This window comes from Nannobrachium achirus, assembly GCF_963921795.1.
Source record: "Nannobrachium achirus genome assembly, chromosome: 4".
Taxonomy (NCBI): domain Eukaryota; kingdom Metazoa; phylum Chordata; class Actinopteri; order Myctophiformes; family Myctophidae; genus Nannobrachium; species Nannobrachium achirus.
The window spans coordinates 33,022,320-33,048,109 of NC_137813.1; the positions used below are offsets into that span (position 1 = coordinate 33,022,320).

At 41.0% G+C, this 25,790-nt stretch overlaps 1 protein-coding gene across 1 annotated transcript; it reads left to right on the forward strand.

Annotated features, from left to right (window-relative positions):
- Positions 1 to 501: 501 nt before the first annotated feature.
- c1qtnf6a (C1q and TNF related 6a) lies at positions 502 to 25,790 on the forward strand (the record flags this gene model as incomplete). Its single annotated transcript, XM_080723226.1, has 3 exons — positions 502 to 541; positions 22,777 to 22,995; positions 25,243 to 25,790. 3 exons carry the CDS (start codon positions 502 to 504, stop codon positions 25,788 to 25,790), a joined length of 807 nt encoding a protein of 268 aa, XP_080579352.1.

Consider the following 25,790-nt stretch of genomic DNA (forward strand, 5'->3'; position numbering starts at 1 on the left):
CTTAAAATCTGTAATCCCCTGTATAGTTTCTAAAATACACAAATACAATGACAAAGTTCTAATCTTCTTTAAATTTTATGCGATTTTGCGATAGATAGATTTATCTATGTATAAAAAACTATTCCAAGCAAATAAGTGAAACACCAATTATTGATTCAAGAATACGTACATTATCTTAAATTGCATAATGTAGATAGATAGATATCTATCTTATTTGCTTGGAATTGTTTTTATTAACTTTTTCTTTTCTTTTTTTCAAATGTACATACTATCTTTTACAATTAAACTCTTCATCAACTAATCTGTGTCAGCTCCACAAAATCTATGCATCTGAGTCAGGTCAATACGTATTTGCTCATTTCGCTGCTGTGGTAGCCATTGCAATAGTATACATGTACTGTTCTGTATATAGCCCTGGCACATATAGCACAGGGTCTTTTTTCTTTTTACTTCCCATTGACATCTTGTCGGTGCAAAGACCAAAATAATCATCTGTCAGAAATGGGTCACCCTGTCTCTTCCTGTGTGGGAGCGAGTGTGGGTACGTGGGTCTGCGTTTCAGTGAGTGTGAGCTGTGTGTGTGTGTGTGTGTGTGTGTGTGTGTGTGTGTGTGTGTGTGTGTGTGTGTGTGTGTGTGTGTGTGTCTGTGTCTGTGTCTGTGTGTGTGTGTGTGTGTGTGTGTGTGTGTGTGTGTGTGTGTGTGTGTGTGTGTGTGAGTCCCTATGTACCGGTACATGAAAGTTTGTAGGTTATGTCCTGTCAGGTGGTCGTGTGTGTGTGAGAGAGAGACAGACAGAGAGAGAGGGTGCATTAGAGTGTGGGTTGACATTTAGCTCTTTCACAATCATTGACTTCCGTTCAACCCACAAGGAATTTACAAGATTTAGCCACGACAGAGTGAAGTGAGGCTATCAGCACATTACCATGTGTAGAAGTATACAAACAGTTGTCCAGGACAGATTAAAACAGCAGCAATTGGAGGATGCTCTAAAGTTCAGTGATTCTCATCAAAAGAATCCCCTTTTAGAATAAACTCAGCAGCTCCTTTGAAATTTGAGTTTAAAAGGAACTGTGGCAGAAAGAATAACGTGTGGTTGAGTCAGAATAGCTTTGATATCCAAATGATGTCAGTAGTCTTGATTTCATCAACTAAAACGATGACGAAAAATGTTTGTCGACTGCGTTTTTTTCACTGACGAAAACGAAATAAAAACGAAATAAAAACTAAGCTGTGATGACTAAAACTAAGACTAAATATATTGACAATTTCGTCAACAAAATAAAAACTAGACTAAAACGTCAGGGAGGGACTAGTGGAGAAGAGAGTAATTTTATGTTTGGTTGCTCTCAGGTGTTGCGTGCTGAAAATAGCCGATCTACAAGCTCACAACGCGTCGCAGCGCCCGTTGTGAGCCTGTAGATCTGCTATTTTCAGTACGCAACCAAATATAAAATCAGTCATTACGATGCCATCAAGGCACCGCCAAAATACATTTTAGTTGACTAAATCAGCTGTATATTTAGTCGCCTAAAAACATAATGATATTTAGTCGACTAAAATTTGACTAAAACTAAACCTTTTCAGGTGACTAAAATTATGACTATTATAAAATGAAATTTTATTCAAAAGACTATGACTAAAACTAAATCAAAATTTGCTGTCAAAAACAACATTGGATGTCAGCCAACTCAGTTACAACTGCAAACATACAGCATTTGTCATGAAGAGGGGATGCTCACAACATACTGTAGATTTTATTATGTAAAATCTATATGTCATGAGCGGCGGCATTGTTTCATGGGTAGAGAAATTAGAACACAGAGGGTTCCCGAAGGGTTCTCAGTTCGAATCCGGGCTCCCCCAGAGTTAGTGTCAAAGAGTCCTTGAGCAAGACACTGAACCCCTAGTTGCTCCCGCCTCCCGGTGAACAGGTTGGTGCCTTGCATGGTTTCCTCCGCCATCGGTGTATGAATGTGTGCGTGAATGGGTGAATGTAAATGCACATTCCGTAAAGCGCCTTGGATAAAGGCGCTATACAAATGCATCATTTAACATTAATGTATGATATATAGGCAGCCTAATATCTAAGTGTTGGATTGCCTTGGATTACCTACTATATATGGTATTGTGTTCTAAATGTTGCAGTAGTTCTCTACAACGCAACATTTTAATGCATTTCAGGAGCAGTAGTGGTGTGTCTTTTCCCATAAGGAAATAAAGACCCCTGTTAGAGGTAGTGTGTTGATTCCACCAACAGGGGGCAACACAAACCCAAAGCAACACAAACAGACATGGCTCAGATCAGCTCAGCCCCATCCTGTGAACAGTTCTGATGGCTTGAAGAAGGGCCTAAGTGAAATTCAATGAAAAAGCTTTCCATTGATTGTAATTATTTCATTAAAAACAATATGTTTACGCAATCTATACTTTAATGCAGATTAGGCTTCAATGAATGTATATGTATATATATATATATATATATTGCAATCAATGAAAAGCTGCCCTGTCCATTTTTAAGAATTTCACTTAGGCCCCTCCTATAAGATTTGTTTTGTCCCCTCCTTTGCATTGATAAACTCACTTAACTCACTCCTTCTACTTTAATACAGCTGCAGCATGTCAATCAAGCGCTACACCTGGATTGGATACACTTGTGCCTTTCAGCCAGTTTGAGGTTTCCCTGTCTGCTTCTGTGTCAAACTGCAAAGCAGCTTGGATCCAGATGAACAAGATGGAACGAAGTGTTGTGTGCGTGCGTTTGTGTGTCTGTCTGTCTGTCTGTCTGTCTGTCTGTCTGACTGTCTGTCAGTCTGTCGTCTTGTCTGTTGGGGCCTGGGGGATGCAGTGATAGGGAGAGAGGGGGTTGAAACCGTGAATAAAATAGAAACAGAGGGAGAGGGAAGAAAGCACAATGCTTGTTTTGGATCAAACCCACCGAGGGATGGGATGGGAGGCTGTCAGGTTGGTTTGACCATGTGTCTTATACCCTCCTTTAGTGGATAAGAAACAGAGAGCCAGACATCACTGTCAGGAAGTGAGCCAGCCTTGTGATTAGAACCAACATGCAGAGGCTGACAGGGAGATTCACCACATGGTTGCTTCAGAACCATAGGACTAACCAGAACAACGAAAGGGGCCATCTACGCTTAGCCTGTGCCTAGAAAATGCTGGTTGACATTCCCAGGGATCGTTATCAGCACCCTAAGCCCTGACTTTGTGCTCTGGTCCTCTTCTCTCAACCGAGTATACACATGATCGAGCTTGTGGTACACTGGAAAGACTCAGTGGAAGAGGTTTATAAGCGGAAACAGCTATGCTATGCAGAGTTAGCTGCTGAAGCTCAGTATTGTGGCTGGAACAAAGTCCACCTGTGGAGGTGGGGTGCAGAGGTTTTATGGCAACATCTACCATCAAACCTCTTGTAGACATGGTAATCAGAGGCTAGAGTCAGTGTTTAGCTTTCAAAGCTGCGTCAGAGGCAGCAGAAAGAAGCAGCCATTGGCTCTAGAGATGAAGAGGAAAGACCCCTGCTGGGCCCCAAAGTAGCAGGCGAGGAGGTATGCAGTTTAGGCTAGGCTTGACTCAGGGAATAGGACGCCCCTGCCATGCATATAATCCCATGGGATGTGAATAAGGCCACTCATGAATAATTGGGCATGAGACTCAAGCTCAGGTTTAATCACCATGTAATCAGTAGAAAGTACTCTATTGATGATGTGTCCCCAAATGATGACCTAACCCAGGCTCCCTTGTGTCCAGCATCATCATCATCAAAACAACATCAAGTTTACACTCCCTTGTAAGTGCTTGTATAAAGTTAATGTACATCTTATACTGTGTGTCGTAATCAGAGTTAAATGAACACGGCTCCATATTTAGCCGTATTCTTACTGTTTAGCTGGCTGTGCACATAATATCAGCATCACGTTAAATCCACTGTTTACATTCTGTATTACTGTATTTGCCCATATTAATGGTGACAGATTGTATACTTATGCCTAAACTTATACGTAACTGCAAATGGGTCCTACTATATGCTAATTGCTAACCCAGTCCGTTCAAGGGCAGAAGGCCAAGCCAGTCCTTTACTCTTCTATTTTATATGCCCTTATTATACTGGTGATCGTACTTAAAACATACTTTATTTATATCTACATAAGGGATAAGGCCAGTGCATATTATCATATTATCACACTATCCAGTGGTACAGAAATTGGGTCAGAGGCGATTAATTTGAGTACATTTCTTGTATTGAGGGTCCTGTTTGATTTGTTCACAGTCAAAATACCTTGAATATATCCCACAGGCACAGGGTTTTCAAACCAATCCCCCATGCAATTTTAACAATGTTGCAATTGTGCAGCAAGGCTATACTAAGTGAAACCAAAAACAAAAGAAAAAAGCATCTATTTCAGCCTGAATTTATTATTCTATGTATCTTGTCTGTTCTGTTGTCTGACGATGTCAACAGTGCATTCGTCAGCACACTCCAGTCAGTGTGGAGCCAATCTGGCTAGCCATCGTCAAGGAAAAGTTTGGTCGCTCTTTTCACTTCACTTCACTCTTTTGCAGCAATGCAGAAGTCTGTAATCGAGAGACTAGTGTGGAGCAAGCCCAGATAAATACCATGTCTCTCTGCACGGGGCAGCTTTATGAGCTGTAAAAATCAGGGGGTTAAGTTGAGGTCAAGCCATTGAGACAGCCAGGTGTGTAACAGCAAAACAGTTCACTTGTAAGATCATGGGGTGATAGTTCAAAGATCATGGGTCATATCCATTAAACGACCTCTGGGGTCAACCAAAAAAAAGAAGAGGAAGAAAAAATTCCAGTGTCTGTGAAAATATAAATGTTGGGCAAGTGAGAGAAAGGCGGCGTTACACAGAGAGAAGCAGTGTGAAAGAGAGGTTGCTGTGTTTGTGAGATGATGACTAATCTTTACAACCTCATTACAGATTACATAAATATTGGATATTATTATAAGGTTGTACTCCTTTGTGCTGCGGACTGCAGTGTGGTGTGGCATGCAGAAAATAGCAGATCTACAAGCTCAGCCATCATAATCTTCTATTAATGGCGCGCAACACAAAATAGACTCCTTCACATATAATTAAGGAATCGTTGAGAGATGGTGTCTGGATTCAAGTAGGCTACAGGATTTGTGTGCCATGAACACAATAACAAATTCAAGAGGTTCAAAGGAGGATAAACTCTAGAGCCTTTGCGAGTTCAAAACACAGTCGATTTACTGAGTGTATAATCTCATAACTATGCTAAAAGCAGTTTATGCTAATTTTGTATGAGAGTTGTGATGAGTTTCAATATGTCCCTGGAGAGATATCATATCTGGAGGACACCTCTTCCATGTTGTGTTAATTACAAAAAATGTAAAACACCATGAACACAGAGCCCCACAGGGGGATACTGTTGCCAACATGTTGTTTGGATCTGAAATGTTTATAGACTCTGTACACTTACAAAATACTTATCCGATTTATGCAGTTTAGCACAGTAGCTTACAGGCTTTTTCAAAACAAAACAAAATATCGGATGTATTAAGGACAACAGTGAAAATCTGTCCCAGAGAATGAATATAGGCTTATGAAGAATTCAAAACAAAACAAAACAAAATATGGGATGTATTAAAGGTTACACCATAAATTTCCACTTTTCCTATTTTAAAACCTTTTTTTGGGGTCCTACTAGCACTTTCTATCCTCACAAAGTCCCATTTCTGACCATTGTGTCTTTCTCTGTTTTTGGGAAGGCTGAGGTTAAAAGCTTTGCACAGGTTCTCAGAACAGGCTGCAGAATTTGCTGCCGTCGCTGACGTCAGCGACGGCCGTTTAAAAAAAATAAAAATAAAGAAATAATAAAAAAAAAAAAACTATTTTTTTCCCTTTACCTCAAAACATGTATTCGGCATGATCACGATCGCGAAATTGCATGTTTAACCCTTAAACCCATGGAGCTGCTCTCTAGATGCACTGTAGCTAGATAGCTGGATAATAATATTCCGTTTATAATGGTTGCAATATGTTAAAAAGAAAACTATAACTATAATCGAAATGAAAAAAAAAAAAAAATATATATATATATATATATATATATATATTATTATTATTATTTTTAAGACTTTTCGTGTAGTGTTTGGTTGGGGTGCATATCTGCACAGTGCACACACAACGGGTAGAACAGCGGGGGGTGGGCGCAGTTCAGGCCAAAGGTGGTACTGCAGCTGAAAATGCTCTGAGAGCCATTCAAAAATGAGAGAGGCTCTCTATCCAGGAGTGGTAATTTAGCCTCAAACCTTTTGAAAAACGTTTTTGGGACATAAACAATATGACATAAATACTTTTTAAATGCATGGTTTATCACCTTTAAGGACAACAGTGAAAATCTGTCCCAGAGAATGAATCACACTAGATTCATTCTCAGATAAATATTGGGACATGCCATGGGGTGCTCGGGTGGCACAGGGCTAAAGTTCCTGCCCACCGGTGAGGCTATAGGGTATGAATCCTCTGAACAAATTTGGCCATGTTTGCGGGAGGGAATCTGGACCGGAACTCCATTTACCTGATGTTTCCGCACTAGTGAGTTGATCAAGGGTGCCTGTCAGCAGGGGTTTTGAACTAATTCCTCCATATGCGCTGAGTCTTCCCATTGAAGCTCCTCAATGGTAGATGAAAAGAAGCAGCGGGCGATTCCATATGTACAGTATCAGAGGAGGCATGTGGTTTCAATACCATCCTAGGACCAACCAGACCCAAGACCGACCAGTAGGCGTAAGCAGTGACAAGATTATAGGAAATTGGCATAATGACTGAAATTGGTTGATAAGTGGAAAGATTGGCAAAGGATTTATCAAATAAATATCAAATAAATACATAATGGGACGTGTGCTTTTAATATCCTATGTGAAGGGAATATAAGTGGAACACTCCTGATATAATTGCATAACAATCTGTGGAGCCTCACCTCTTGGGAACCCAAGGCAGTAATGTTCAACAGCTGTGCTCTTGTTACACGTGTACACAAATCTGAGCTCAGTTTCCTCTCTCACTGTGATAATAGTGTCTCCATTATTCAACCAAAATAATAAAATGGGGAGGTGGGCTTGTTCGTGATCCCCTCTTTGGTGGATATTCACTTACTTCAGTGAGGAGATATGGGATGAGTTGAGCTGTTAGAGTTAGGAGAGAAGGAGGGAACGCCCATCCAATCTGGTAAACAGGTGCAGGACCAACAGAGACCGCACACTGTTAAACTGGCTCCCACTGTTCATTGAGATCAGTGTTTCGATCCCATAAGGAACTTCATCAGGATCCTGGTGTTTTAACAGTGTGTAGACATACTTTTTTGTTGGATGAGTTGTTTGTTTAGGTGTGTGTTAGCCTTGTTTGGTTTGGAATCAGTTAAAAGAAAACCTTTTGTAACTTGTGTGTGTCTATGTGTTCATTCGACCATGCGTGCGTGCATGCGCTCGTGTGTGTGCGCACTGGTTAAGGTTGGAGGAGTTGTATACTATTGTCTTTCTTCTCTGCTTTCTGTTCTCTTATTCATTTACGGAGTGGAGATGGTGTTAGGTACTAGGTAGTGGTTGTCTGTTGAAACAATGAGCCACACCTATCGCTCGTAAACAGACTTCACTTCTGTATGTACAGTACTTGTGGTGACAGCAGCTGGTGCATTCGGTCTGACCAAGATGGAAGTGACAGAATACCTATTGGCTCAGTATGTGTCACTTAAGGGAAGGGCTGAGAACCAGCCTTGACAGTGTTTTCCTGAAAGGGAAAGTTGGGGTTAGAGCTTGGACTGTGCTTCTATTTGACTTGGTAGCCTAGGCGTACGACTCTGGTGGAGTTGCTTTTCAGCTGACCTGATTTAATTTTTATATGCAGTGCAAGCAGTCCACTTCTGCAGAGAGACTGATGGTAAACAAGGTGGTGGCTGGTCATTCAGTTGAATTACCCCTCAGCAAGCAAGCATTCACTTGGAGAACAAGATGACAACAGGATAGTGTCACACGACATGTTCTGAACTTTATTAAACACACATATATGTGAAAATATATATGAAGATATATTACTAGTGTAAGTCACATTACATGACCAGAAGATGGGTGAGTCATGTCATAAAGAAAGAAGCCGGATGGGATAAGCACAAGTAAGAAACAATAGAGGTTCGCGGCCCTTCGGGCCGCTCACATCTAGAGTCCACGCCCGCTTCTTTACTAAAAAAACGTTTAAAAAAAAAAAAGAAAAAAAAAGTTTAAAAAAAAAAAAAAAAGTAAAAAAAAAAAAAGATATATATATATTTATATGTATATTGTGGGGTTTTATTGTGGCGGAACTATTGTGGCGCAGCGCACGTTTCCGGTCGGACATATTTGACCGCCGGACGCACTTCCGGTGTGTGTGTGTGAGTGTGTGTGTGTGTGTGTGTGTGTGTGACACACAGCCCTCCCTCTCTGTTGTAAATGTAATTCGATACACTGCCCGCTCCTCTCCCCTTCCCTCTCCCTCTCTCTCTCTCTCTCTCTCTCTCTCTCTCTCTCTCTCTCTCAGTGCCTGTGTGAGTATAGGCTTCAAGCATGTCCGTTTTGTGGAGGCTTCATGTCCGTGCTTGAAGTGGGCGTGGCCTCTAAGCCAATTGTAAATATAAGATGATGTGTGTGACACCATGTGATAGCACCGTTATATCAGGGGATTCAGGACACTGCATGCTGTAGGATATGGAATGCCACTGTAGATATTATCCATGTATGCAGATAAGATAAGAGTGTGTATAAGTGCAGATAGTAGGGTGTGTATCAAACCGATAGGCTACTGGGGGTGCAGGTCAAACCTCCAATATATTAATGGATAAGGCTATGGGCATGTGATAAATATTGCACGCTATTAATTGCTGCCCTTCCTATCTGAGGAAGAGCTATATCACCTTGTTGGTAATAAAACCAGTAAGACTCCCTAATCGGGAGATAAGCGACTGTCAGGTCGCATACACAAACTTTAGAAGGCAATCGTAGCCAATCAGGAGGGAATATGGGACAGATCCATGTTGATGACATGACTTTAGAGATACTGTGTACCGCTTTGTGTGATTTTAGGGCAAAATCTGTAGGAGCAGTGTCCAACAATGTGTTTTGCAAAAAACGGCCTCATGGTGGCGCTAGAAGAGGGCCATGTGCGGCCCATGTGCGGTTTGCCAGCCAAGGAGTGTGTGCGCAAAGTTTGCCAGAGATAAGAGTAGGGCCAAAAGTGTGACGTGATGTGACGTGACGGACAGATAGACAGACAGCCGTTGGAGGTTTACATAGTAACTTGCGACCTGACGGAGCAAAAAACTGCTGTTGGAGCTGGTTTTCTTTATAGCTTTGGAAGATAACAAAAGAGAAACTACATTTCCCCCACAGGATTGACAATGTGTGATACAATGCAGGGACAATGCAACTTGGACCTACAGCCTGTAGGTCCAAGTTGCATTGTCCCTCCCCTTTGTACTAACTGACTGTATCCAACCTGACTGCTCCCATTTCCCAGGTGTATTCCCCAAATGAAATACACCTAGTATAATTACATCAAAATACCATCCCCTCCCCTTTTCACCATCCGTGGCTAACTAACTTCAGCTGGGTCACCACCCACCTGACAACCAGGGCATACTTAATGAACAGTTGTGGCCACATAAAACACTTTTTTGAAAAAGATCTTTCTCCAAGTATAATAATAATACCTGATGATTATGTTGTAGGGGGGGTCACGGCACCCTAACTGAATTATGATTCATATCTCTGTGCCCCTTTCTTTTACAGTCTTCTCTATTCTTCCCTCCTTTCACTCTCCTTAACCTCTCTCACCCAGTCTCACACTGCTGTCGGGAGGAAACCCGTCCAATGTCCAAAACTGTTACTGTTACTACCAGTAAGACTCCCTAATCGGGAGATAAGCGACCGTTGGTCGCTTATCTCCACAAATAGGCCAAAAGTTTGTTTTACCAATTATCAAGACATACGGGCAGTTGACAGTTTGCCATGGTTACTCATTGAAGTTGAATCTCCATATATGGAGATAACCTACGCATCACACTAAATCTGACCTCACCAGCCCATATTTGGGCATGAGCAACTTATGTCTCCATATATGGAGATATGATGACATCACACAGTCCTCAGCCGATGATGTGGCGTGATGTCATACAATACACAAACGAGCCCTACAGTATAAAGGGGCAATTCTTGCCAGGAAAGAAGCATTTCTTCGACTCAGACCTTATCGCCAGGGTTGGCTTATAGCAGCTGTCGGTAGGACCATATATGGATTCTGTTAGTGTGGATCTCCTAACAGGGCATCATCTGGGATACAATCCCTTTTATGCCCATATATGGAGATCCCTAACATAATCCCTTTCATGCCCATATATGGAGATCCCTAACAGAATCCCTTTTATGCCCATATATGGAGATCCCTAACAGCATCCCTTTTATGCCCATATATGGAGATCACTAACAGCTAACAGAATCCCTTTTATGCCCATATATGGAGATCCCTAACAGAATCCCTTTTATGCCCATATATGGAGATCCCTAACAGAATCCCTTTTATGCCCATATATGGAGATCCCTAACAGAATCCCTTTTATGCCCATATATGGAGATCCCTAACAGAATCCCTTTTATGCCCAGTTGGTTGCTAGGGTAAAAAAACATGGTTGCTATGGTAAACAGTTGGTTGCTAGGGTAAACAGTTGGTTGCTAGGGTAAAACCATGGTTGCTAAGGTGGTTGCTAACGTACACTAACAGACCAGCAACAACAGACTGTTGCCACAGCAACATACACAAAGGTTTGTGTACACATGTGGTGTGATGTCATACTGAAGATATATGACATCACACCGTACACAAACAAAGGTGTGACGTGTGACGTGTGACCGACGGACGGACGGCCGGACGGCCGGTGGAGGTTTTGGTAGTAAACTGCTCCCTAACGGTCGCAACAAAAAGTCCTCTAATCTCTTCTGAGTAGAACACCTGCTTGTTTTATTATGTAGCATATTTTCCACTAGTAAAGTAAGTAGTAATTTCCATATCTCTTCATCTCTCTTTCTTTACCTACCCTACATCTCCCTCTCTCTCTCTCACGCACGCACGCACGCACGCACGCATGCACACACACACACACACACACACACACACACACACACACACACACACACACACACACACACACACACTTTCCCTATATACAACATCCATTCATTTCTCTCTCTCTCTCTCTTACTCTTTTTCTTCTCTATTAACTGGAGGGGGCAATGACCATGAGTATGTGTATGTCACAGACCCTCCACCCAGAACATGACCCTTGTTTGTTGTTTGTAGACCTCCCCTCTCTCTCTCTCTATCTATCGGTCTCACTCTCTTTGTTTCTCTGTCCCTCTGTATGTCTGTCTGTCTGTTTCTCTCTCTGTCGTCTGTCTCTCTCTTGTGAAGTTGAGAGTTGCTTACAAAAAGTACAGTAGCTACTACAGGAAAATAATGCCATTGGTGTATACAATATACCAAACTTTATGCACATGTACAGCTGAGGATGCTTTTTTCATTCTCTTTGATCTTTTGCACTCTCTTTCTTTCCTACGTCATTATTAGGCCTTATTATTGTCTCCACCAGCCGAAGGCATGGGGGAGAGTATGTTTTCCCCTTCGTCCGTCCGTCCGTCCGTCCGTCAGTCCGTCCGTCCGTCCGTCCGTCCGTCCGTGTGTCCTCGCAGGTTTGTGTGCACCTAATCTCAGTCGCCGTTGGCCCGGTCGCTGCCAAAGTGAACACACACATTCCCTGGATGCCAATCTAGAACCTCTGCCCTAATTTTTTCAAATGGGTCTTTTCTAGCGCCACCTAGTGGCCGATGTTCGCAAAACACATTTCTGTGCACTACTCTTACAGATTTTGTCCAAAAATCCTACAAATCGGTAGGCAGTATCTCGACAGTCATGTGATCGACACGGATCTGTCCGATTTTGCATATTCCATCCTGATTGGCTAAGATTGGCTTCCAAAGTTTGTAGGATTGAGCCGTTTTGAACAAAATGCCTCAAATCCCAAACGCAAAGTGCAAATATCATGAAATCGCGCACACACGTTCCCACTAGGTCGAGGAAGAAATGCACTTCAAATTTTTGAAATCAGCCTCATGGTGGCGCTATAACAGGCCGATTTGTGGTTTTACCTATAACTCCACCGATCAGTTTCAAACTTTGTAAGCGCACTCCCTAGAGGCCAAGGAAAAACCTTTTCACTGCATTTTTCACATCAGCCTTTTATAGCGCCACCTTTGGGCCGACTTATGTAAAACACATTTTTGGATATTACTCCTTCAGATTTTCTCCAAAAATAACACAAATCAGTACACAGTATCTCTATAGTCATGTGATCAAGTCTGATCCGTCTGATATTTCATATTCTATCCTGATTGGCTAATATTAGCTTCCAAAGTTTGCAGGATTGCTCAGTTTTTGAACAAAATGCCTCAAATCATCAACGCAGCTTGCGATTACCGTGAAATTTGCCACACATATTCCCACTATGTCAAGGAACAAATGCTACCCTTTTCACATTGGCCTGTTATAGCGCCACCAGCAGGTAGACTTTAGCAATTAGATTGCAATGAAAGGTCTAAGGTGAAGAACATATGCCACCCTTTTTACATTGGCCTATTATACAGTAGCACCACCAGGATGCCTGGCCTGGTGGAGACCTGTGCTTGGAAGAGCACTGCTTCTAGTTAGTTAGTGTGGTTGCCCGAAGGGTAACACACTATAGTTCTGGGGAAGCTTTATTCTGGATAAACATTTCCTCTGCCATTGGAAATTGACGGAAACCAGATTTTTTTAGAGTTGCAATTGGAATTCAATGGGGGAAAAGTGCATTTGGAATTCAATGGGGGAGTGGTGCCAGCTCGAGGATTGGTCTGGCTTCACATGACAGTTAGCTTGCTGCAGAATATAGTCACGGCAACCACCTTTCTTGTGTTAACTTTAGATGTGTAGTTTTTTGTTGTTTTGCTGTTATTTTATATATAGCCTACCACTGCATTGTCTGAAAGGAAGCCGAACAAAAATACGTTTTACTTTTATGTACCTGTACAAAAGACGTAACAATTTTAATAAAGTAGCCTACAACATTGAACCTTGTGTGAGTGCAAACTGCATTTTGAGGATGTACTGTATTTGGAATTTCAATGATTTATGACTGTATCTCCTTTCAATGACCCTTGCATGTCACAGTATTTTCTCTCCCAATTAAGCTACAGTATAAATGCCATATGTAGGTTTCAGGGACAAATTAATGGAGAAACGTTTGCTGCCAGCATTTCATTCCAAAGGCAGAGTCTGCTGGAAACTGAATGGACTGAGCCAACTGGGGTTGTTTGACAATGTTACTTTGTGCTTGGGAAGTTAAGAGATTTCATTTGATTTTGATCAAATCATTTATAACTGAGAAAACAAGATTGCGGAGTCCGGGGTCAAAGGGATAAAATGTATGCATGCACATTAAGCACTGTGCACACTAATAGGCATAGTAGTAGTAGCAGCTACAAAGAGAAAGTGGGAGAGTGGAAGTGGGGGAGGGAGAGAGAGAGAGAGAGAGAGAGAGAGAGAGAGAGAGAGGCTGACTCAGGAATTTTCTTCCAAACTATGCGCATCAACCGTCTGAAGTGGTTGCAAAGTCGTGAACAAGGTGAGGTTAATAATTCAATAGTAAATCTCTTTGCCGTTTAAATTAGTTCCTGCACCGATGCAAATGCATGATAGTCACACTGACATTATAGGTTGAAGTTAGAGTGTTCAACTTCCATATACCGGCCGGTGAATCTTGTTGAGCAGTGTGCGTTCCAGATGCTAGTTAGGCTATTAATTATATGACCGTTATGACCGTTTATGGTACTCTCTGAATGCATTCATGCATTGATTATTGTTTAAGGGGTTTTCTTATGTTTGTTTCGTTTAGTGTTTCAGTTTGTTTTATCTTTATCCTTGCAGGGACAAGTAGAGCACCTCAGCTCTCTCGCCGTGGTTGCGCGTCCGTGTCGCGCTGCCTCGCTCGGCTATTTTCCGCGAACGATACCGGCCTGCAACGAAATATAAATGAAGCCGAAGTCTGCCTTGCTCAAGGGCATTGATCTCAGTGCTCTGGAAATCCTATCCGCACAGAGTTTCTTCAGGTAGCCTAGTGTTTAAATAGATGTTTTTCAGCTGCTTTTTTAAAATCACTAATGTAATGACCATCAGTTGAATGAGGAAATTCAGCCATTTCACAGATTTCTTTGGGGAATTGGGGTCATCATGGTTACCTAACCCATTTTCAACCATATCTTCATATAGGCAAATGATTGATCCCCACTAATTCTCACTGGTGAAAAAAAAAAAACATTTTACAGGAAGAAAAAGCAGTTTACATTAGCTTGGAATCCCCACTGATGATGATGTAAATATAATAAGCAGGTTTCTGAACTGTCCACAGCTCACCGCAAGTTGACAGAAATGGTAGTATTACAATGAGCATTAGTGAGGAAGGCCAATTAAAGGAAGATGATGATGATATATATGGGTCAGTGACGTGACGCCCCAAAAAACATGTTTTTTAAAAAACTTTAAATAGCAGGCATAAAAATGATTTACTTTTGTTCTACTCACTCTCAACTTTATGGAAACACATTTTGTTTTTAGATATTTTATTGGAATCAGACTTTATTGAGCAGTTTGTTGTACTTGTGCCTAAAACCGTCATCTGGTGTGACATGACAATAATTGTTCATAAAATGAAAATGGAGTACACCTTTCTTAAGTTACTCACTTTATCAAAGTCCTTTATCATAACTAACCTGTGATCCACTATAGTTTTGTGAAAATTAATTGAATCTGTATATTTTTTTCATAATCAACACTCTGTGTGAGGCCCATGTTGTCGATCTTTCAACATATTTTAATTTTATTCTGACAAAAACTTTCTTTAAAATTACACAAATATTTGTGACTCTTCCTGATACTATTTTCTATGTAAACCATACACATTTTTTCGGTTTCATCATTAATAAAGGTATGATTTCTCACTATTTGGAATGTCACACCAGATGACTTAGTGTCACACCAGATGACCATATCTTCATGTGTCAAAGCAAACTGTGTTTTAACCTACCTATTAGTGAGTACTGAACTTTACTGATTGATTAAACAATTACCCAGGAAAAACAGCAACAGTAAAATTGCTTTAACATTAAATAACATGGCCTTAATATTTCTGAACAGGATAGTATTGTTGGGCCTTAACATAGGATAACAAAGAATTGTAGTAGTAGATGGATGATGAGGATGTGCACAGGAATGCTACGCACACCTAAGTCTTCTGCCGGCCCACGGCAGAAGGATCTTAAAGAGACAATAAGGTGCATAGCCACACTGGGAGCCAAGGCAACATTTTATTAACACCAATTATTGGAAACAACTCAGCATTCAGGTGTATTACTTTTTTCCGAAGTCTCCTGAACTTGAACACAGCATTTTGAGTTGAACAAATTTATTTACGAATCATGTCGTTACACCACATCTCCACTAGCTAAAGAGTGCTGGGTTGTGCAACTCCGAAAATAGCTGATCTACAAGCTCTCGCAGCACAATGCGTTGAGAGCTTGTAGATCAGCTATTTTCGCTATGTTTGTCTCGGGTCCTACCTTACCTCATTGTCCAGTCCAGTGAGTGAAAGTACAAAAGTATTAGATTAGATTAGAATAGACATTTAGACTGCATTGTACATCAGCCAGTCACATTTGGTGAGGGTATAGACATTTAGACTGTATTGTACATCAGCCAGTCACATTTGGTGAGGGTAGCAAACCGTTTGCCCTGTTGCGGTTCTGCTATGCCACAGACAACTTCCTGCTCTTTGTAGAAAATGCAGTCTCGCCCCTTTGGCCAGACAAAACCATTTTTCCAAGTTGATTCATGCAGTTTATCTCTAGCCCCTCCTTATTAATGGTAACAATCTGCCCCACATATGGCTTTCCCTCATATTTGATTATGACAAACTGTCCTTGTGTGTATTCATCTGAGGAGGTGTCTGAATCCTCAGCTTGGGCCTCTCCAATAGATGCACTTGTGTCCAGCACCTGAGTAGAAGACCTTCAGGAGGAGACATTTAAATGTAATTTATTTGTCAGGTAGATTGTTTTTAGTAGTAAAATGTAATTACTAGCAAGTCCTCAAGTTTGCCAAGTATGTTATACTCACTGAGCTCCGGAAGCTGTTTTGGGCCTGCAGCTGACCTGGGAAGGGGGCAGTTCCGCAGATGGGCCACCACTTAGTTAAGGAAGAAAAGGAATGAATGGATGACATAAGTTACTTTATTGTCATTAAACAAGTACAATTACAGGTATCATAAAATTGGCAAAGAGAATGATTTAGTTATACTTACTCATCACTTGTCTTGTCACCTGGCACCTCAGCCCTGGAGACTTGGTCGAACTGTAATTTCCGTGGGTTGTGACAGGTGCAGATCTGAGGAAACTGGCAGAAACAACTCAGGTCTCTGTAAACTATCTTTCCCGGGAAGATAGAAAGAACCTGGTGCGTAGTGCTGATGCCAGTCACTGGACGCACTGATGGAGGGACCATTTCATCCATGTTGGATATCTTCTCTTCTTCGATCCACATGACAGTGACTTTTTCAGAGGACTTCTGTAAATACTCACACAGATCCCTCGGTGTTTGTAGGTCACTGCCTCCGAGGACATACATGTCTGCCTTACGCTTCAGCACCCCTCCCACACCATCAGGTGCGCCCTTTCCATGGGAACGCTCTGAAAAGTTCCAGGTGACCCTCTTGAATCCCCATGTATAAGGAATGCTGCTCATGAGGAAGCAGTTTGTGCGATTCCGGTTACCACCCATTTTCTGTTGTCAAGTGTCTTATATTAACTGCTTATAACGGATAGTTATTATAAAGTGTTACCACAATATAAGGTTTAGGTTTCTGTGAAGGGGTTTCTGCTCTGTCTGATGAATTTGCTGTATCACCGAATGAAGCTAAATTAAATTATGTAAAAATGTTTAAAACGTTGTTTTAAACATGTTAAAATGTTTTAAATGGACAAAAGAAACATGGGACTTGTTATTTATTGTTATGTCTGTAGGAAAATACAGTATATATCATCTGGTGTGACAATCAAGTCATCTGGCGTGACAAGCAGATATGTCAGACCAGATGACGAAGTGTCACACCAGATGACGTTTTCTGCATTTAGGACTACCTTGAGGCTACCAGGTACACATTAGCATGCTAACAACATGCTAGCTATAACAAAACAACCTAGATTTACATGTAATTATGACCAAAGTTTCAAATAACTTTTGCTTTATTAATGAAAAAGGTGTCACACCAGATGACATCCAGAAGTGCCACACTTGTCAAAGTTTCAACAAGATGGCATTTCATGAAAATGTTAAAATCATAACTCACCTCAGACACCTGTCTTGCAGTTGTGCTGGGAGTGCTGAATAGCCTTACAGAAGAAGGACCTCTCTAGCCCAGTAGGTGTCCAAATTATTGCCTGTTTAACTTTTCCAAACTAGTGTCACACCAGATGATTTTGGTTTGGGGGACAAAATCTTTTTGATCAGAAATGACTGAAAACATTATGCTTGGACTTTGAAAAGATATAGGCTCACAAATAGACATTTTTTTTGCCTAAATTCATTTTTAAATGAATTTTAGCAATTATTTTTCTTAGTTTTATTCAAGTTCCCACTTTGAGAAACAAGGTCGGGACAGTCACACCAGATGACATTTACCATGTTTGGTTGAAGATTCTGAAGAAATGAGGAATGAAATGTTTTAATCTTGAGTAAGTTCACATAAAGCTTAATGTCCTGCACAATATTCAGAAGGTTTTTGACAAATATATTTTTTATTTATACATGTTTGACACCGAGGACAGCGAAAACGCTACGTCACGTCACCCACCCACATATATATATATATATATATATATATATATATATATATATATATATATATATATATATATATATATATATATATATATGTGTGTGTGTGTGTGTGTGTGTGTGTGTGTGTGTGTGTGTGTGTGTGTGTGTGTGTGTGTGTGTGTATATATATATATATATATATATATATATATATATATATAGCCTATATATATATATATATATATATATATATATATATATATATATATTCTTTTAAGATTTATTAATTGGGCTTTTATGCCTTTATTGATAGGACAGTATAGTTTGGATACACACACACACACACACACACACACACACACACACACACACACACACACACACACACACACACACACACACACACACACACACAAACACACACACACAAACAAACAAATCCATGCACCAGTGAGTGCCTTCATGCAGCCTATCTCCTTGAACCACAGGTATTTTACTATACTGTACCACACCACACATTCACCACAATAACAGCTGTCAAGCTCTGTTAGGCCTGCTTACAGTATGAGCTCTGCCTACAGGCTGCTGTCTGGCTACTCTTGAGGACTGGACTTTAAGTCAAACAATGTGTTCTGGGCGTGTTTATACTGAACAGCTGTAGTACACTATACACAATGGGCTACAGGTTTCTCCTATAGTCTTCTGTGCACAACTATGGTATAGATACGATAACATAACATAATATTATGCACAGGGTTAGCAATATACAGTGTGTTATTCTTCTGTGTATTGGTATCCGGACATTTTTTGAGGAATTCTGGGTCAGTTAGGATGTTCAGGGAATTGGAGTCAGGGACACTTTGTACAGTTTTTCTAAGATAGATGTTTATTATGTGAGCTCATGGGAGATGTACATTAAACACACAGGTCAGTGGCCAAGTACTTCTCTGCTAAAACATGTCGTAGTTATACACATAGATAAGAGGGGAGCTTGTATCATTGAGACAATCTTTACTCAAAAACATGCTCACATCAATGTCAAAGACAGCTTGTTGCACAGCCTAGCACACGTGATAAGGGTTTAACTAACTGTCTAAAACACATTTATTCCACAATATACAGAATGGTGCATAGAGCATGCAGCTTCCTTAAGTAATACATCTTTTAAGAATTAATAAAAGCCTAACCCCCTCCCAGGAGGAATTGTTTGGAAAAATATGGCCAAGGACTGGTTAATGAAACATCAAGAAGGAGGAGACTTCGATTAGTTGAATCAGTACTGTAAATCCAGAGCACTCCGCCTGGTTTTCTTTGGAATCGACTCTTCAGAAGTCAGACCCTTGGCACCACTGCTCTGTGGTGTCAAAACTTTATGCGTTAAGTGGCTTAAATTATGGCATATTGGAAGGGTAATTCTAGAGTGATTTATTATCCTTAGACCGCTGATAGATATTCTTGTGTAGTTTTCTGTACTTCTGTGTTTTTGGATGACATGGCTGCTAGTTTTAGTGGGCCTTTATGGGCCCATGGGTTCTATCATTGTAACAGGGTTAGACAGTAACAGTCTGTATGTTTTATGTCCTCTCCTCCTCTCCTGATAATTGCGACTATATAACACCCTGGATTCAGACCCACACAAGAAACCAACCATCTTCTTCTCATCCAAGAGGGAATCCATACGTAGGCAGAAGAAATATTGGGCTTACTTATGTAACAGTGAGCTTGTTGGTCCGCTGTTTTCATCAAATGTTCACCCCCAAAATAGGGACTCTAAGGTTCATGTGGTTAAACGGCCGATGCAGCTGGGTTTGGATAGCCAGGCCATAGACATCAGCTTTTTCTATTGCATGAAGAACTCATTCCCCTCAGCCATTCTTCCATCCCACTGGGCTCTTCTCTCCTTTCTTAGGGCTAGTAAATGTTTTATCTGGCTCAGGCTCCCAGATTCCTCCACACTTCCCATTGTTTGGGAATTGACTTCAAGGGAATTTGGGCATCTCTGCATACAGTGCATACAGTGCATAGAGTGCGGTGCATAGATACAAGATATTTAAAGGATAACATTCCATTCATGTTTTTGCAATGAAGTGTGAAATTCAACAATCTTTGGTTCATGCGAGACACATCAACCAAAGACTGTCAACACCATGCAATTTCACCTTATTTGACTTCTGTGGTGTTAACAGATGTGAAAGTGGAGTAGCATGCGTCAGTGGTTCTCAAGCTGGTGTCCGGGGACCCCCAGGGGTTCTTCAGGAGTTACGATCTATAAAACTCAGAGAGTGTAGAAATGGATTAGTACACTCTCTGAGGATTTTATAGTGTAGATTGGGGTCCCAGAGATAAAAAAAAAAATGTTATCAAATGGGGGTCTGTGGCCTACAGTATATGCATATCAAACTGGGGTCTGCGAGGGAGCTGAAAAACACCCTTCTCACTAAGGTGAAAAACAGACATGCACATTGACTGTTGATTGACAAGACATGACATGTTATGTTATGTTATATTGTATTGTTATTGTGGGCATCCATACTTATTATCATCCTCGCTTTGAGGTCTGCTTCCTGGAGACAGGGGTGGTTAGAGGGGATGTGTTGGTTTGGATTTTTGGATGGTATTTCTTTAGCGGATTACTTATGTTTTGATTTTGTATTGGCATTGTATTTGTAACTGGTAATTGAGTGTCTGTAGATGTTGCTCTTGAAGGGGGTATTAGAGAGGGGGAATGTGCCAGTTTGGCTTGTATTATGGTGATGGTGTAGTCTGGGGGTTATATATGTACCAGTTGCAAGGGTAAATGGACGGAGTCTGTGTTTGTTTCGGGCTGTCGCCTCTGTCATGAAATGTTTCTAAATGGTGTTAATCAGTATTGTAAATGGCACAATTCTGAAACCATCTCTGCCTGGCTTGTCATTCTACACCTAGCTGTACAGTCACCTCAATCCTGCTTCCCATCCTGTTTGTAAGGTCCTCCACGGCTATACCTAGTCCAGTCGCTTGTGTAATTTCGGTCAAATTCTCAGGGGATTATGAAAACTATATATTTTTGGAAACTTCAGAGTATAACAAATCAAGAAATCCATGATTCCATTTTGCATGAAAAATATTCCTTAGGATAAAAACGGCCCCCCTTGAAAAGTGATGACCCATCACTAAACTATAGTTTTGTGCTCTCGAGGATTTCTTTTTTTTTTTTTTTTTTGCAAAACAAATGGATTCACAATCATTAAAAAACCCTACTCAAAGCAGATCTTTTGGGGGTATTTTTTTTCCTATAGTATAGTGTATAGAAAGTGAAAGAGACCCAAACTTTCAGCAGCTGTCAAAAATTCCCCTAGGGACTTTGCAAATGGAATCATGGATTTTCTGATTTGTTATACTCTGAAGTTTCCAAAAATGTATAGTTCTCCTAATCCCCCCAAAATTTTATGTTTGGACATATTGAACTGGACTGTACCCAAAACCTTAAAGGGTCCATTGAGAACCATTGGTATGTGTATAATTTAATCACTTAATGGAACGTGAACTGATAATTATTGCATTTCTCCTGCAGACAGGATTGCGTTTAATATACCATGACCTCATTGACCAAACACCCATAATGATTTTTTTGTTTGTTTGTTTGTTTTTTCCCCCCATTGCTGTAGTTAGGGAGTCATAGGGACACAACACCCAAGAGCAATAAAGAGGGATATTCCCAGATGACACTCCCTCCTTGTTTTAACTCACATTCACATTCACATCCTGTTTCAGCAACACATTTTTGTACACAAAATCTGGAATCAAACCAGTCTCGCTTTAATACAATAGAGTTTTACTGTGGAAATTTGTGTAGCCTTCAGAATATCCAAAGGAGAAACCTGTATATTTTCATTCTATTACCTGCCTCATGATAAGCATGAACTGCAAGCTATTTCCTTTTCCTTGTCAACATTATGCCTTTCAGCTACAGCTATGTTTAATATCCTCCTTAGCTGCTTACAGATGTTACTCCACTGTAGCAGTGAGTTGGCCACGGGCCAGCATTTAATAGTCACAACAAAGACAAACTAGGAGCACCCGTTACTAGTTAATTCATCCCTATTCTGTGCCTGTAGACAGATCGTGTTTGATTGTGTTTTTTTACTGTGGTGGTCCTGGGGAAATCCCAGGTCTAAATTAATCTCTGATTAAACCAGCAGTAGTATGTCTAGTATGTTGAACTACAGCTCATATACACTGCTGATATGGAGGGTTTAATATTCATATGTATTTAGTTTGGACATGTTAGTTTAGGTTGGACTATGTGTTCACTGTTCAGTTTGGGCAGCACCAGATACACAAGCAACATTCATCATAGGCGTTCATGCTCTGAACACCTTCGGAGGGTTCAGAGTCGTTTTAACCTCACAAAACCATGCATAATTTGATAAACCTAAATATACTAAACATATAACCATGTGATATTGCCCTCAACCGATAAACTTGCGCAGATCATGGACTGTTCGGTGGCTTAATATCTTTTTACGATTATCTTTGTGAACTGCCAACACATGCAGGATTGTACTGCACAACATTCACCATAGGTATTTACCTGATCTGTTACCCAGAAGAAAATACAATAATTGGGACACAAAGTAAAATCTGGGGTGTTCATTTAAGTCTGACAGACTCTGAGAGTGAAATAAGCACTTAGGATTTTATTGTGTTGAGGGTTGTGTGAATTTAAGCGTGACAGGTTCAAATCATGTCAGCCTCCCCTGAGGGGCTGTCTGCTTTGCCATTTCCTCTCTTGTTCTGACTATTTTCTCTTCACAGGTGCAGCCATGTTGGATGATGTAATGCTCCTGCTCCCTGTCCTGCTCTCCCTCCCCTCCCTGGTGGATTCAGTGCCTCCTCCTGGTGCAGCCCCAGCTGTCTGCAGACGCTGCTGTGACCACATGGAGCCAGCAGAGGGCAGCGGAGCCCAGGCACCCATGGCAGGCCTCAGCCAGATGCCTGAGGTCCACACCTTCATCAACATGACCATCCTCAAAGGTATTGTATGGTGCTTCCTGTAGTAGGAGTGAACCCAGTGACATTGAAAAAGTGCTTATACTGTACTGTAGGTCCGTCCGTCTGTCCATTAAACTGTAACGATTATGACATTTTACATAACGATTGTCACTTAAAAAATTGCGATTAACGATTTAATTGTGTTTTTGTCGTTGACAATTACATTTCTGTTTGGCTTTTAGGCTTTTTAGGCCAAATAGAAATGGCTGACATATTTGACTTTATACTTAAAAAAGAACATTGATAGTGGAAATAGCAGATCTACAAGCTCACAACGCGTCGCATCGCTTGTAGATGTGCTATTTCCATTTTTTACTTAAAAAATATATATATGAAAAATGTTCAACATGGAAACAATTATGGCGATTATGAAAAATAGTTGCGATTATGTCAAATAATCGTGATTAGACGATTATGTAATAATTGTGACAGCCCTACTTGAAAACTACTGGCTGGGCTGCTTAGGAATTTGTTGTGCACCTTCGTGCTCCCCAAAGGATGAACCATACTGATTTAGTGAACTCCATGACCTTTCCTCTAGCACCAGCCTCAGGACAAAAGCACACGTTATGTATCATACTCTAATGGCTGGATTGAAACATGAAACTTTCTGAGTGTATCCGTCATACCTGGAGGATGAACCTTACTGATTTGGTTAACCTAATGCCTTTTCCTATAGTGACACCCATAGGCTAAATTTTGTACTTTTACTGTATGTTTACTGGATAGGCTGCCCTGACATTTGTCCATCCAACACTAGTACCTGGGAGCAGCAAGATCTCTAGGAGCTGCTAGCAGGACTTGAAACTATTCTTATAGTTGATGCCTCATTGAGTCATTGTTAAGTTTTGATTATTTTATTCAGTGAAAAATCTACCTGTTTAGAAATAAAATAAAGATACATTGCATTATCGCTGTGTAATATTAGCATTCTCTGTGGATGTAGTCATGAGAAAAACAACACTTTATTGCTCTCATTGCCCTAAAAATGTTTAAATCATTTGCATTGGGTCAGAAAATTGTATAGCAGTGGCTAGACTGAACATATAGTCAGTTCTTGAAGGCCATAGAAAATGCAATATCCTTCACGTGTGCTTCAAAGAAACTCACTGTTTTTTAAACTACTGGAAGTTATCTTTGGAATATTATTATTGGCGATATATCATGGTCACAGCCATGGAGTTGCACCTTGGAGTACATAAGGTCATGCATCAGTCGTTTTCACTTGCAGATGGAAAATACACTTTTGGCAGCTTTCAGATCCCATCACAACATTACATGAAAGGTCAGGTCAGGTCTACGTTTCCACAAGGTTTACAAAAAGTATGAGAGGTCTGGATTCTTGACAGACAAATTGGCGCTGAAGCTGTGCCTTGGATTCAGTGTGATTCAGTGGTCTAATGCTGCTGTCCTAGAGGGCTGCACTCTCCTCAGAGCCGTTTATTTTTCCTAATGCAGTAGGTTCAGGGCCAGGACTTTGAGAATCTCCCCCTTCCTGATGCTAAAAGTCTGCTGCTCTCTTAGATTAGGTTTGATTTGGCACTGAATGTGCTTATGTGGCAGAAGAAATAACAAATCAATGGGTATGTTTCTTTTGTGTCTGCAAGGAAGCGTAGGCAAGACACAGAGCCTGACAGGGAGAGGAGGGTGGGGATAGCATACTGGTGGTTTTCTGAATAATGTAGAAAAAATGTCAAATTGTGCAGAAAGGGAATTTGAGAAGTAAACCACAGGGATCATTTGCTGAAATGGAAAACAATTTTAGAGTCTGAAGCGTCAGCAAAATCCCATAGAATGCTTTTACGTGGCATTTAGAACCCTTGCGTTTAGGCTGATGCTATTATTCAAATTGACTTGCGTTTGTTGTGTCAGGGATAAATCAGTGACCTTTTCCATTAAAAACAGACATACTGTACTTCTGTATGTCAAATAGATTGTTGACCTGGAAGCTAGGGTTCATGTGGTCGATGTCAATTAAAGTCAACCAGAGTTGACCGAAGTGCTGTACAGTATGTGAGTAGAAATGCATAAAATATTACAGACAGAAAATTAATGCAATGTGTTATTTTGTATTTTTTAATAGTATTGTATGTGTCCAAGACAAATTTCCATTGGGACAATAAGGTTTATAATTCTTTAGTTCACATTGTCATTGTCGTGCAGAAACCTTTCTTGTCCATTTCTGAAGTTATGTGCACAATACCTTATGTTTCCTGTCTTGCCCCACAGGTGACAAGGGCGAACGAGGTGATAGGGGGACACCAGGTAAAGCCGGAGAGGAGGGCCCTGCGGGCTCCATGGGGCCCATGGGCCCTAAAGGCACTTTGGGTCAGGCGGGCCCCCCGGGCGACCCCTGCAAGACTCAGCATTCCGCCTTCTCCGTTGGCCGTCGCAAATCCCTCCACAGTCTGGAATACTACCAGGCCCTGGTGTTTGACACGGTGTTTGTGAATCTCCACGGCCAATTTAACATGTTCAAGGGGAAGTTCTACTGTTACACCCCAGGGATCTACTTCTTCAACGTCAACATCCACACCTGGAACTTCAAGGAGACGTACCTGCACATAATGCAGAACGACCAGGAGCGCGCCATCGTGTATGCCCAGCCCAGCGACCGCTCTATCATGCAGAGTCAGAGCCTGATGCTGGAGCTGGCGCTCAACGATGAGGTTTGGGTCCGCCTGTACAAACGGGAGAGGGAGAACGCCGTCTACAGCGACGACGTGGACATCTACATCACCTTTAACGGATACCTCATTAAATCCACCGTGGAGTGA